This window comes from Poecilia reticulata, linkage group LG17 (assembly GCF_000633615.1).
Source record: "Poecilia reticulata strain Guanapo linkage group LG17, Guppy_female_1.0+MT, whole genome shotgun sequence".
Taxonomy (NCBI): domain Eukaryota; kingdom Metazoa; phylum Chordata; class Actinopteri; order Cyprinodontiformes; family Poeciliidae; genus Poecilia; species Poecilia reticulata.
Window position 1 is genome coordinate 23,064,405 of NC_024347.1, and position 12,291 is coordinate 23,076,695.

A 12,291-nucleotide genomic window follows, 5' to 3' on the forward strand; every position below is an offset into this window, starting at 1 on the left:
CCCACCTTTGGGCCTTGTCTTCCAGGGTATCCAGGCAATCCAGGGACTCCAAGTTTTCCCTGAAGACAAAAAAATAAATAAAAAATTAACCAGAAGTTAATAATTTTTCTGCTATCATAGATCTTATTGGCTGTAGTATTTAAGACATAATTAAAAATCCACAGAGGGACAGGGAATAAAACTTTATTTACATAGAATAGATAGAATAGGTTTAATTTTAATACCTTTGCTTTTGAAGGTGAAAAAGTTCTTAATATTACATTTATGTAAATTACATCAGRCAGTAACATGGAACTATATTTATCTTATGCAATCTATCACCTAATGAAGTCTCCTCAAATGAAAACATTGTTCACATGTACAGTTATTAAATGATTTACSACTTAAGTCTCAGAAATGCACATGCCAAGAGAGGAGAGACGTAAACTGAACTCATTCTAACCAATATGTGACGATAAGGCGATTGCCAGAGGATTCAGTTTGGTCATTACTGATCCCAGGAAGTTAAAAATGCATTTAATACASAAATACATGCAGCTTCACCCACGGTCATTATCGCAATAACAGGAAATACAGGATAGATCAAAGAACTAAAAAGATGTTTAAGCRCCACATAAATATGCTGTTTTTTTACATGATGAGCTTGCAAGTACCGCAGCTCTCCCTGGTGCAACTTYTAATATTTTAATCAAAAGAGGGGTAAATGTTTAAAAGAAAATCTGCCCATTAGGACAAATTTGTAAATGGTGGCTGTAGTTACAATATGAGCATGCTTTTCCTCTTAAAACAACATTGATTCTGTTTAAAAATCATCAGCTGATAAAATTTTACAAAGAATATATTTGCTACTAATACATCAACAATCTGACTAATGAAACCACATTAGTTGATTTTTGGGACTATAAACTTAGTTCAGAATATCTGAAAATAAAATTTCAACACAGCAAAAGGAACTAGAACTTGATATGGGTACTCTGTTCAAAACTATAGAACTTTAATAAAAGACTGTATGACTGGATCATATAGCTAAAGAAAACTGCAAATTATGTTTTGAAAAATTATTAATTAAGATTTAAAGTTTACTTAGCTATATTTACATAAAGGATAAATTTGCACCGACTATTTACCTTCTCTCCTGCTAAWCCCATGGGTCCAGCCTCTCCACCTGGTCCTGATTTGCCCTTTGGCCCTTCAGGGCCATCTTCTCCTCTGGATCCTTGTACACCACCCTCACCCTGAATAAAGACGTAATAATGACAACAGTTTTAYATGTCACATGTTGTTTTTGTTTTGTTTCTATGCTTTATATGTCTGCAGCTGTGAAGACTGGTCTTCTCTTTAGAACTGATGACCCACCTTGTCCCCCTTGATGCCCATGTCCCCTTTGAAGCCAGGGAATCCATCCTCTCCCTGGTGGTGAAAGAGTTATTAGTTATTAGAGCCAAGGCAGGACCAGTTACTTTTACCAACTTTTGTTGCAGCAAAACGTTATTAAACAAACACATTAAATAAATAAATGTTTTTTTAAGATAAAGGAATCCTGTTAATGAAAGTAAAACTGAAATACAGGCGTGAGAGGATTATATCTTCTTCAAAAAAGGAAGAACAGTGACATCTACTGGTCATTTATGAGAAGCTCTGATGAGCTTATTGCTGGCTTGTTTTCTGCTGTCTGTTTTGCTCTGCTGACATCTGGTGGTTTGAGTTAAGAATTGCATTTTTAAATTTTCTTACAATATTTCAAAATTGTTTCCTTTTGATAATAAAATGAAATAAAATAACACTTGTTTTGAGAGTATCATCATCCCAGATTGACATCAAATTACAGGATGCTTATATATTATGTGCTCACTTTGTTTTTAATAATTATACTGCTGGGTTACCCTAATAGTTTGCTGCTAATAAGTACTGTTACCCAGTGGTAATAACTAAATATAGTAAGTCACTGAAACCACATCTCAATATTATTCCAGCCTGGTGATTCACACTCCATTACATCTCAATGTTATGAGGACCTTAATCTGATAGGCCTTTAAGAGGTTTTTCTCTTGCCAGAATAAAAAGGAAGCCACATTTGAGGAAGAACTGCAACTCTGAGGGGGGCATTTGCAGAGGACTGACATTTGTCAGCCATGTTGAGGAGGTTGGAGAGGAGTTTACCTTTTCTCCTTTGTCTCCTCTGACGCCTCGAACTCCCTCAGCGCCCTGCAGGATGTGGGCGAATACAGTCAGAGTAATGTTCACAAWCAGGGTAAAAATGATCTACAACTATTTTTTTCGCTTACTTTTACACCACGGGGACCAGGATAGCCGATAGATCCTATTGGACCAGGAAAACCCTGCAATTTAAAAACAAACACAAAATGTTCAGTATTTTATTGCATTCTTGATAATTTTGATGATTTTTTTTTTTTGCACATATGCAAGGCAGATTATAGATAGAATAGGTTTAATTTTAATACCTTAAAATGTCAATGAGGAGTTATTTTAAGTGTATTTAATATTTATTCAGAATTCAAAAGGTCAAACTCATATACTGATTTGTATTTCAAGTGTTTATTTCAGTCAGATTTAAGGACTATGGCTTACAAATAAAACCCTAAAATTAAGTATCTCAGGAAACTGAAGCATTACATAAGGACAATAAAAATAAAGTTCTTGAGGCAGACTCTATGACATGCACCTGTTTTTCATAGCTTGACATTTCCTTTWAACTGTATTTTTTGTGTTGTATTTGTTGCTGCCTCTTGGCCTGGGCTAGAAAAAGAGCTTTTTAATCTCAATGGATTTCATCGTGGTAAAAATAAAGCTTAAATAACATGTTTACTTGCCAAGTTATGGCCTGCATATTAAGACTGTTGTCCAGCGGACAGTGGAAAACGACTCTAACATCATTGCTAAAGCATCTGACAGGTTACATGCCATGTTGAAGCATATTAACTGAAAGTTGAGAAGAAGGAAAGATTGTGGTTGAAAAGTACCAACACTTTAAACGTTCTTCTGCTCATAAGCTTAAGAGAGATGCTGATCCTGCGTACACTGCTAAAATACAAAGGCTGACTTAAATRATCGTTTTATCACTGAGCTTGATTGGCCAGCAAACTGGCATGACCTAAACCCTGTAGAGGATTTATGGAGTCTTGCCAAAAGGAGACACTGCAAACAAGCAGAAAGCCGCCTTTCAGTAGGCTGACACTTCTGTGTTGGCTTTGCAAATGAAATATGTCACTGTTCTAGCTACACTGATCATTCAAAGTGCTTTACACCAGAGCCACATTCACCCAATCAACACTCAGATCGGCAGGCAACTTGGGGTTAAGTGTATAAGTGTATAAGTAATTGAATCACTAGGGACCTGAAATCAAACAAATATTTTCCAAAATAAAAGATGTTTAGTCTGCCCACTGAGCAACMGTTGCCCTAACACTTTTATGTTGCTCTTATGTAATAGTCTAAAGTTCTGACAAACTAAACTTTGAATTTCCATTGGCTGCATGTCATAATGATCAAAATTAGAGCTAAATGGTTGAAATATATAACTCTTTGTGCCGTGAAGTTAGGTTTGATTTCAGAAATAAGGCATAATCTTATAGAGATGCACCTGTTCTTACACTATTGGAATACATTCAAATTATAMTCCCTATGTCAAGAACTAGTGTGATAAAGTGCTTCAATAAAATGCTCTGGATGATGCTTTGTGAAGACTGTGTTAATACTTTTCTTCAAATTACCACTGTGCTTATCACACAGCAACAACACATTTTGAACAAATTAGGTACTTTATTGAAAACTATAGATTACCAAAATATATTCCAACTTACCGTGGATCCTTTATCTCCAGGAGGTCCTTCTTTCCCAGGGTGACCCTACAGAAGCACATGTAACTGCTGATTATGTGCCGATAAATATTTAACGTCAATAAGTGAGATATTAAAAAGGAACCGAAATCCACGGCTTACAGGAGGGCCATCAGCACCGGCAAGTCCAGCCAGACCTTGCTTCCCTTGAGGCCCCTACAAAGACAGAGTAATAAATACGRACGCAGTCAGTCAGACAGATACGCTTAACATATTGAAATACRTTTTCGRAACCGCAAACAAAATTCTCTCTGTCAGCCAACCTAAGCTCTGATGCCTATAAAATGTGTGATCTTGTGAGTGTTTCTGCCCTTMGAGGAGCAAGGTAAGGGCTTACAGCTCAGCCACAAATCTGCTCAACTACTTATCAAGTCTTGACTGAAACATACACTTATCAGCATTGTAGAGAAGGTCTAAGGAGGTACTTGAGTYCCCACTCTACTTACTTTTTCACCCGGAGGCCCAATTGGACCTTGAGGACCAATGAGACCCTGGTAGACAAAGAAAAGAAACATGTTATAAGAAGCACAAGGAACCAGTCCAGGTAACTTTTTAGAAAGTTACAGTATAAATATCATTGGCTGGGATACAGTTACTCATCGTTTTACTGTTTAAAACATTTTGTTTATTGCAACCCATAAACAAAGAGTTGAAACAGCTATTGACAAAGAGAAWCTCTCCAGAGGTCCTGTGCTTTTGCTGGAAGGCATTAATGTGTCTCTGGCTGTGAATAAGTTATGCATTCAACCTGCATTCCATCCCGCARGTTCCCACTAATACTTTCCAAAGTAACGACGCCGTTCTGTTCACACTGTGATCGTCAGCAGGACTGAAAAGTATACCTGGCAAAGGTCAGTCAGAACTGGCGTAAACACAAAAAGGCCCTGTTTCACATCAAATCCGACTCAAAAATGGAATTAGGTGTCTAATATGTGAACAATKTCTGCTGGATYCAAGTGTCGTTGCTGCTTTTAGCAGGACAGAAACAAAGATTTGCTCTTTTCTCATGTGAGATTTCGGCGACAGAGGGATAGTAGCTGGGCTGGGGGGAGTGCATCGAGAAAAAAAATGTGCAAAGAGATTTTGATTTAAAAACCAGAAATGTGGGGGATCATTCAAGATTGTACTGCTCCCTGTTGCACTGTCAATGTGGTAAAATGGAAATAGAACGAAGAGAAAAAGCAGCAGAGCAAGGAGGAAGAGAGTGAATGAGAAAGTATGCATAAAAAGAGGGAGAAAGTGATTGAACAGGATTAATGTAAATAACTAAACACTCACATGAGGACCAGGCAGGCCTTGTTGCCCAGGAGGACCTGGCTCTCCTTGTGGACCCTTCACAGAATAAAACAATTCAGTTTATTTAATGTGGAGAACTCCTAACATTTCAGCAGCAGCCAAATAATGAAAGGATGAATTAAGAAGCATAACTCCTCGTGGGGTAAAGAACAAGATATCTTGTTCTGTCATTAGTGTTGATATTTGGGTTCAGTAGGGATCCATTATCAGAGGGCAAACACGCAGACAAAAACCGAAAATGTCCTTTTTCAAGCATGACATAGTGTTGGATTCAAACGTTCATAAAAGAACCGCAAAGAAGATGTCTATTCCAGCTGGTAGAGCTGAAAAACGTGCAAAGGAGAACTTCGAAGACACTCAAAGTCTTAGAGTAGTAAACTGACGGCTGGACATTTGCTTTTAGGACTGCAGCAAAATTCCCACTTCCATCAGTTAAAGAAAGCCGTCCAGGTCCAGATGAAGCTGGCAACCCCAGACCATGACACTGCCACCACCAATCAGTATGTGTACTTTATTCTGAAATGCTTTGCTAAGGACACATACCTTCCATAACATCATTTCTGTTGTCTTGTCAGTCCACAGAGTATTTTTACCAAAAGTCTTAAAGATAATCGAATAACTATCTCAAATTTTGCTCCTTCTGACTGATGCAAATTACAGTTTCTCATCTGTACTTGAATTTCTTTAGATCTGATGAATAATAAATAAATAAATGAATAAATAAATAAAATAGGCCAATTTTGTGTTGTCAAGCATGAGCTGTTAAGACATTTCCTTATTCTACACATTTGGATTCTGAAACTGGATTAATAAAATGCTTAGTTGCAATTAAATCCTGATCTTAAAAGGAGGAAATTACTTTTTTACAAAAGGTCAGATCTGTGTCTGACTTTATAGTTCTTTTACTTGAAACATGTAGGCATGACAAAGAAAAAAACTAAGAGATCTGTAAAACACCTGAAAATGTAATTTAATTGTAGTCAAAAAATTTTTTTTTATTGTAGACATTTTCGCCAAGAGAGGAAAGAAGTCAGTTATGTAAAAGGCAAATAAATCTCAAGTCTGGAGTCCAGTGATACACCTTGAATTTTAACTTGTAAAACATCCAGACTCCTGCTAGAAAGTAAAAGAGGAATAAGAATATCATCTCTGGATGACAATGACAATCAATATAAGAATGGCCTTTAAAAAAGATCCAAAAAGATTTGGAAAGTCCCAGCTGGATACCATACCTGAAACTGAGGGGGAAAATGAGGTCATCTGGAGTGGGCTGTGCACAGAACATTTTCATACTATCTGACAGATTTGGAGCGCTTTTGTAAAAAAATAAATAAATAAATAAAAAAGGGCCAAATATAGTGCAATCCAAAAATGACTGAATGCTGCAATAATATCAAAAGGTAATTTAGCAAAGAATTAGTTTAAGGGTGTTAAACCCTTATACCCCTACAATATTTATTTGATCTTTTAAGCTTTCAGTATTTTTCAACAGAGTTACTGACTTCATGTCATAACCAAGGTAGGAAAAGTTCAGAAATTACTTACTTTGGCTTAATGTTTTTTTCATAAAAAGCTGACATTTTATCTGGAGTCTGCAATTAAAATGTCAGGGTTTCATGTTCTTTAAAAATAACACTCTGGTTTTAAGATATTAAATGGTTTCAAGTCAGAAAGCTTAGCTCAGGATGAAGTCTTTAGTTGCTGGTGTCAAAATATGAGTAGAAGCTTGAACTCCAAGTCTTTGACCAAGCTGAATCTGAAGTCAGTAATCAGAAGTCACAACTCTGGTCTTAGTAATATGACTGAAGCACACATTGTTACATTTTAGTTTAAGTGACAAATACTAAGTACATTTAAGTCAATGGTAAATTTACCAAAATATAAACTGATGGAGGAAAATATGAAATAATGCTGCCACCAAGCTTTTTATTTTGCAGTAAGTAAAATGAGATTATGCAATTCATAAAGTGTATATCATATACAAATATGATATTAAGGTTCATACAATAATAGAAATATTTTTTTTAGCTATTTTTGCAATAAGCAGACATGCAATATTTTTAGATTAATACATTTATATTCAGTTTTCATTTGGGAACATTACCGTTGCCGAGCTGGTAATTTAAACCTTTAAAATGTCGAATTTGTAAATTTTATATTCTGTGAAAATCCCAGTAAATAAAGTGATGCATGCAAGCTAAGCCACTGAACAGACTTTTTGTTTACCCTCAAAATACAGTTAGAAAGTAAATTAAATAGGTTCTGCTGTCATCAACAGCTGAGTCATGGCCTCCTCCCTTGCATTGTTGCACTGGAGTTAAAGTTCACAGTCCTTCAGCAAAGTAAGCCTCACACAAACTAGATGCTTAGGTGGTCCTGCACAAAAAGTCTGACTCTCAACTCTCTTTTTAAACAAACACAACACACAAACACTTCTCACCATGTTTCCTTTGGGACCAGCTTGACCATCCAGTCCAGAAAGACCCTAAAGTGAACAGAATTAGTTGATGAAAATTGTTATTAAGAAAGAAGCAAATCATGCAGCATGGTATGACTCAGTTCAGAGCACAAACAAATCATATTTACAGGTTGTCCTGGAGGACCTGGGGACCCTCTGGGGCCAAGCAAACCTCTGGGGCCCTGTTTATAAAGAAAAAGAAACGATTTTTAAAAGCAAACAAACAAAAAACATCCACCTCAACACAAGTTATTAAATGCAACATTTTTTTTTAAAAAAAAGGTCAAGGTACTATAGAATAAACTAAAACTGCCTGGCACTGAATTTAAATGTTGCTCTTTGTGAAACACAAGCCCCCATGTGGTCATAGATGGACACTGCAGATGAAAAGATAGTATGAAAGTTGTTCCTCCTTGTAAAACATAAAGACATTCATTTAATGTCAGCTAAAGTATTTTGCTCTTTGTATTTTGCTGCTAGTGTGTGATGAAACATGGTGCAACCGTTTCTCTAAAAGGACTCTGCTAATTTGGGTACAAGAGGGAGCAAATTTCTCATGCTACCGTTCACGGACCATTTACGCAGCGCCTGGCTGCAGTGGAAACTTTCACACGGACATAAACAGACAAAAAAATAAATAAATAAAAATTCCAGTCCTATTTTTTGATCTCTTATGCAGAAACTGTTTATAGCAAGGTTGAGATTAGAGAGGCAGTGGTCCCTAAAGTAAAGAAGGTTGGCAAGGCCATGAATTTAAAAAAACAAAACTGAAAGGGACGAGAAGGTGACGTTCACCCTTTGATCTGAACTGATTAGGATTTTATGGATACAGGATTTTCACTAATTCAGCCCCTTTTAACAAAATACAAGGCCGTCCTGGAAGAAAATCTGATCACTGTTGCAAAAGTGAGACTGGGGTGGAGGTTCAGCTTCCAAACGGACGACACTAAACATACAGTAAGTGCTACAAAGGAATGATTTGGATTAAAGGATATTTTATGTGTTAGAATGGCCCAGTTAAAGTCCAGACCTAAATATATTCGATAATTATGACTAGATTTGGAAACTCAGATGAACGGGCAGAAGTCTGAGCTGCTTTGTGCGCAAAAATGGAAGAGACAAACCTTAAAAGATTTGGAGCAGTAAACGCAGGAAATGCAGTTCTACAAAATATTGACTCAGGTGGGCTGAATACAGAGGTGTCCCACACTTTTAAGATTATGATTTAGAAGATAAAAAATTTGCATAATAAAATGTGACACAGTTTAAAGAAAATTCCTATTTTCCCAAGGTTTTGTACTTTAAGCTCAATGACCCTGCCTCTAACTAAAACTATACTTACACTCTCTCCAGCCACTCCTCTCTGTCCAACATGGCCATCTTCACCCTTGGATTAAGCAGACATATTTTGGACTTTTAGCAATTTTATGGGTATTTGAAAGTGATACAAGACAGACGAAAAACTCACTCTTGGCCCGTCATCTCCTGGAGACCCTGGAGAACCAGTGGGGCCCTGTTCTCCCTGGAATAGATCACATAGGGAAAACATCAACAGAGATTACAAATGCTGCAATCAAAAGAGAATCTGCATGCTCGATTTGTGCGGCTGAGAAAAAAAAAAAGATTGTAGTTTAAAGCAAAAAAAATATGACGTTGGTCAGAAATGTGGAAAATTGAGGGTGTAAAAAGTACAACGAAAACAAGCAAAAACCGCCTTTAATCTAAAGTTGGCATGGTCACCACAATGGGCATGGACCCGCAATATATGGTTTTCACTATTCATAGAGCTCTATAAGGACCGGCCTACCTCTGTAATTATCTGGTATAGGACGAGGTTTAAAATCCCATCTAAAAATAACCGTCTGTGATCTTTGTGTCTCCGTTTGGTTTCTCTAAACTCAACATTCATCATTCGCCTCCTGGCCTGGTTAAACACTGCTTAGGTGGATCTGAAGCTGTCCCCACCTCTCTAAGTAGGTCAGATGGCCTAATGGCACACATGAGCTGAACATTCACATCACACCATGCTGATAAATCAGATGGCATTTCGACCCCAATCAGCTTTTTCATGCAACACATTCATCTTGATCAATGTTGATTTTAAGTAACACTAAGTTTTACTCCTTCGCACTTACCCTGTGTCCTTTCTCTCCAGGAAGACCGGGGAGGCCATCAAAACCTCTGTCACCCTGAAGTAAATAAAAGACATCTCAAGATGGTAAGTGTACCAGTTGTTAACAGGATGTGAATTTGTTTAATATTAACACTGAAAAAATGATAATTTAATGTTTTTCTTTAGGAAAACTGCGCATTACCTTTGCGCCTGACTCTCCTGGCATTCCTCGTGCACCGTCAGCTCCATTACGACCCTGGAGACACATACACATCATTTCAGTTTACTAGTTTATAGTTAAACTAGTAAACTGATTCCTCCAGACATAACTGGTGTAACTGCTCACTAAGAAACTATGAGGCTAGGATCATGGCTTTATGATGGTCACTCCAAAACTTAGATTTTGTTGTCCTGAAGCCACTTTACAGCTGATTTGGTGCTGTGCAAAGTCCTTAGTCCAGGTGGAAGTTCCATTTCTGCCTACGTTTTAACTTCTTGACTTATGTTTTCAGCTGCGACATCCATATTTCTACATAATGTTGTCAGGTTTACAAGCTTCCCCTTTCTCCTCAAAATGTAATAGTGGTCATTATGGCTAAACACATTAAATGTAATTTCATCAAACCGCATAACATCCATCCAACGTATCCAACAGTCACTGGGGAAACCACAGTACATGTCTCTAAAAATTAAGTGCATTTGTAAATTGTAATCTGGTATTTTCTTCTGTTGCTTTTGGAGAAATGGCTTCTTCCTCTCTGAGAAAACTTTCAGCCTATATCTATATGGGACTCAGTTCACCATGGATAATAACTCTCTAACGTTTTTCAGCCAGCATCATTACAAAGTATTTTGTTTTTGTTCTTGGTTTGATTTTTACACTTTTTGCAACAAAACAGATTAGATTCTGGGACACATAACCTTTTTCTTTGTATGTGATATGTAAGATCATGCTTGATCCTTTTTTTCATGATATATATATATATATATAAAAAAACAACAGAGCTTGTAAAGTGTTTTATTTTTAAATACATCCATAATTGAGACTTAGTTTGACTCAATGTTATAAAGTGCTTACAAAGCCATAATACCATCAATTGTACCTTCTCAATTATGCACATTAGAGAAAATGAACCACTCAATCAGTTTTATGTTTAAATCACTCTTACCCTTTTTCCTGCTTTCCCTGGTGAACCAGTTGGACCCTGAAGACCTCTTGGTCCCTGTACAGATTATGTAAATGTACAGTATTATTATTTGTTTTTAGAAACAGACAAACAGGAACAACATAGATGTTATCTAAAGTTCAAAAGTATTACTGTGAAAAAAACTCCCAAAGCTACTCCTCTCACCTGTGGTCCAGAGTCACCACTGTCACCTTTGAGTCCAGGAGCCCCAGGGGGTCCCTATGTAGAAGCAGAAAGAAGGCAATTTAAACAGATGATAGCTGTATCCCTGAGTCATATTTCCATGTGCACAAACTCTCTGGTGCAGAGGAACTGAAGGACTCTGGTAACGTCATTGTGCTGTCTGAGAAAGATACGACCAAACTAAATACGTGGATGACAATATTCATATTCATAATACAGGAATGTTCATATCCTTTCAAGCAATACTGTAAAATATTAGTTGTCACAAGAAAAGCATATTTCATAATAATGTGTCTTAATTTGCTAAGAGAGAGAAAGAGCCATCCAACAGCTAACAGGAAGGTTCAAAGGAGATTTCAAGCTCTTTCTGTCATGGAACATTTGAGTTCTGAACATGTTAACAGCCTTAGAAACCTGAGATGTTAAACTCATTTTAAAATGTCAACTCTATCATCCTTTGATCATAGTAAACATTTCACACTACTGCTCTCTCACACAGCAGCATGACGCCACAGTTGCCAGCAATATAAAATGTGTAGGGCCATGCCAAATTACAACATTAAGGTAAGGAAAACATATGCTGAATAATATTTTTATAATACTTTTTTATCTTAAGCTTTTCTAAAAACTGGATAACAAAAATTGGCCACAACATTTAGATTGGAGCGTCTTTACGCAGAAAACTAAATTCTCTGTAGCTTTTTATTCACGATTACGTAGTGAAATGACTTGATCTTCGGATATATCTAAATCACTGTATTTTTATCACATGCAGAACTGGTTAATGGCAACACGTCGATGGATGAAGGCACTCACCAAAAGTCCAGATCTTCCTGCCATCCCCATCGGCCCTGGTGGGCCTCTCATTGTTAGCTAACGACAAATCAAAATAAAGTACAGYCCATTAGTCATTAAGTAAGAACACACATATGTATACATACATACACATTGTSTATAAAKGCTGAAARYCTGATACCCTGTAAATCAAAGATAAASGCCCATTTGTTTAGAGATGACTTTGTAAAATTGTTTACTCCAATGATAATTTGTGAWGATTTTGATTTTTACATTTGAAAAWTTTTATATCATGTATTTTATATCTGAATCTCCTAATTACTGAAATGCCTATGAATATGTATAAAACATAAAATGTAATAAATGAACTAAGACAATTCACCAAGTGTAAATAAAACTGCC

The 12,291-nt window shown here is 36.6% G+C and overlaps 1 protein-coding gene across 1 annotated transcript in view; it reads right to left on the reverse strand.

Moving 5' to 3' along the window:
- Positions 1-12,291, reverse strand: part of col11a1b (collagen, type XI, alpha 1b) — a 98,377-nt gene that overhangs the window by 42,506 nt on the left and 43,580 nt on the right. Inside the window, exons 14-31 of the mRNA XM_008434369.2 lie at positions 11,911-11,967; positions 11,077-11,130; positions 10,894-10,947; positions 9,927-9,980; positions 9,747-9,800; positions 9,080-9,133; positions 8,954-8,998; positions 7,740-7,793; positions 7,594-7,638; positions 5,136-5,189; positions 4,304-4,348; positions 3,960-4,013; positions 3,822-3,866; positions 2,286-2,339; positions 2,161-2,205; positions 1,357-1,410; positions 1,128-1,235; positions 6-59 (exon numbers count right to left, since the gene is read on the reverse strand). Coding sequence (XP_008432591.1) covers positions 6-59; positions 1,128-1,235; positions 1,357-1,410; positions 2,161-2,205; positions 2,286-2,339; positions 3,822-3,866; positions 3,960-4,013; positions 4,304-4,348; positions 5,136-5,189; positions 7,594-7,638; positions 7,740-7,793; positions 8,954-8,998; positions 9,080-9,133; positions 9,747-9,800; positions 9,927-9,980; positions 10,894-10,947; positions 11,077-11,130; positions 11,911-11,967 — 984 coding nt within the window. The remainder of the gene's footprint in view (positions 1-5; positions 60-1,127; positions 1,236-1,356; positions 1,411-2,160; positions 2,206-2,285; positions 2,340-3,821; positions 3,867-3,959; positions 4,014-4,303; positions 4,349-5,135; positions 5,190-7,593; positions 7,639-7,739; positions 7,794-8,953; positions 8,999-9,079; positions 9,134-9,746; positions 9,801-9,926; positions 9,981-10,893; positions 10,948-11,076; positions 11,131-11,910; positions 11,968-12,291) is intronic.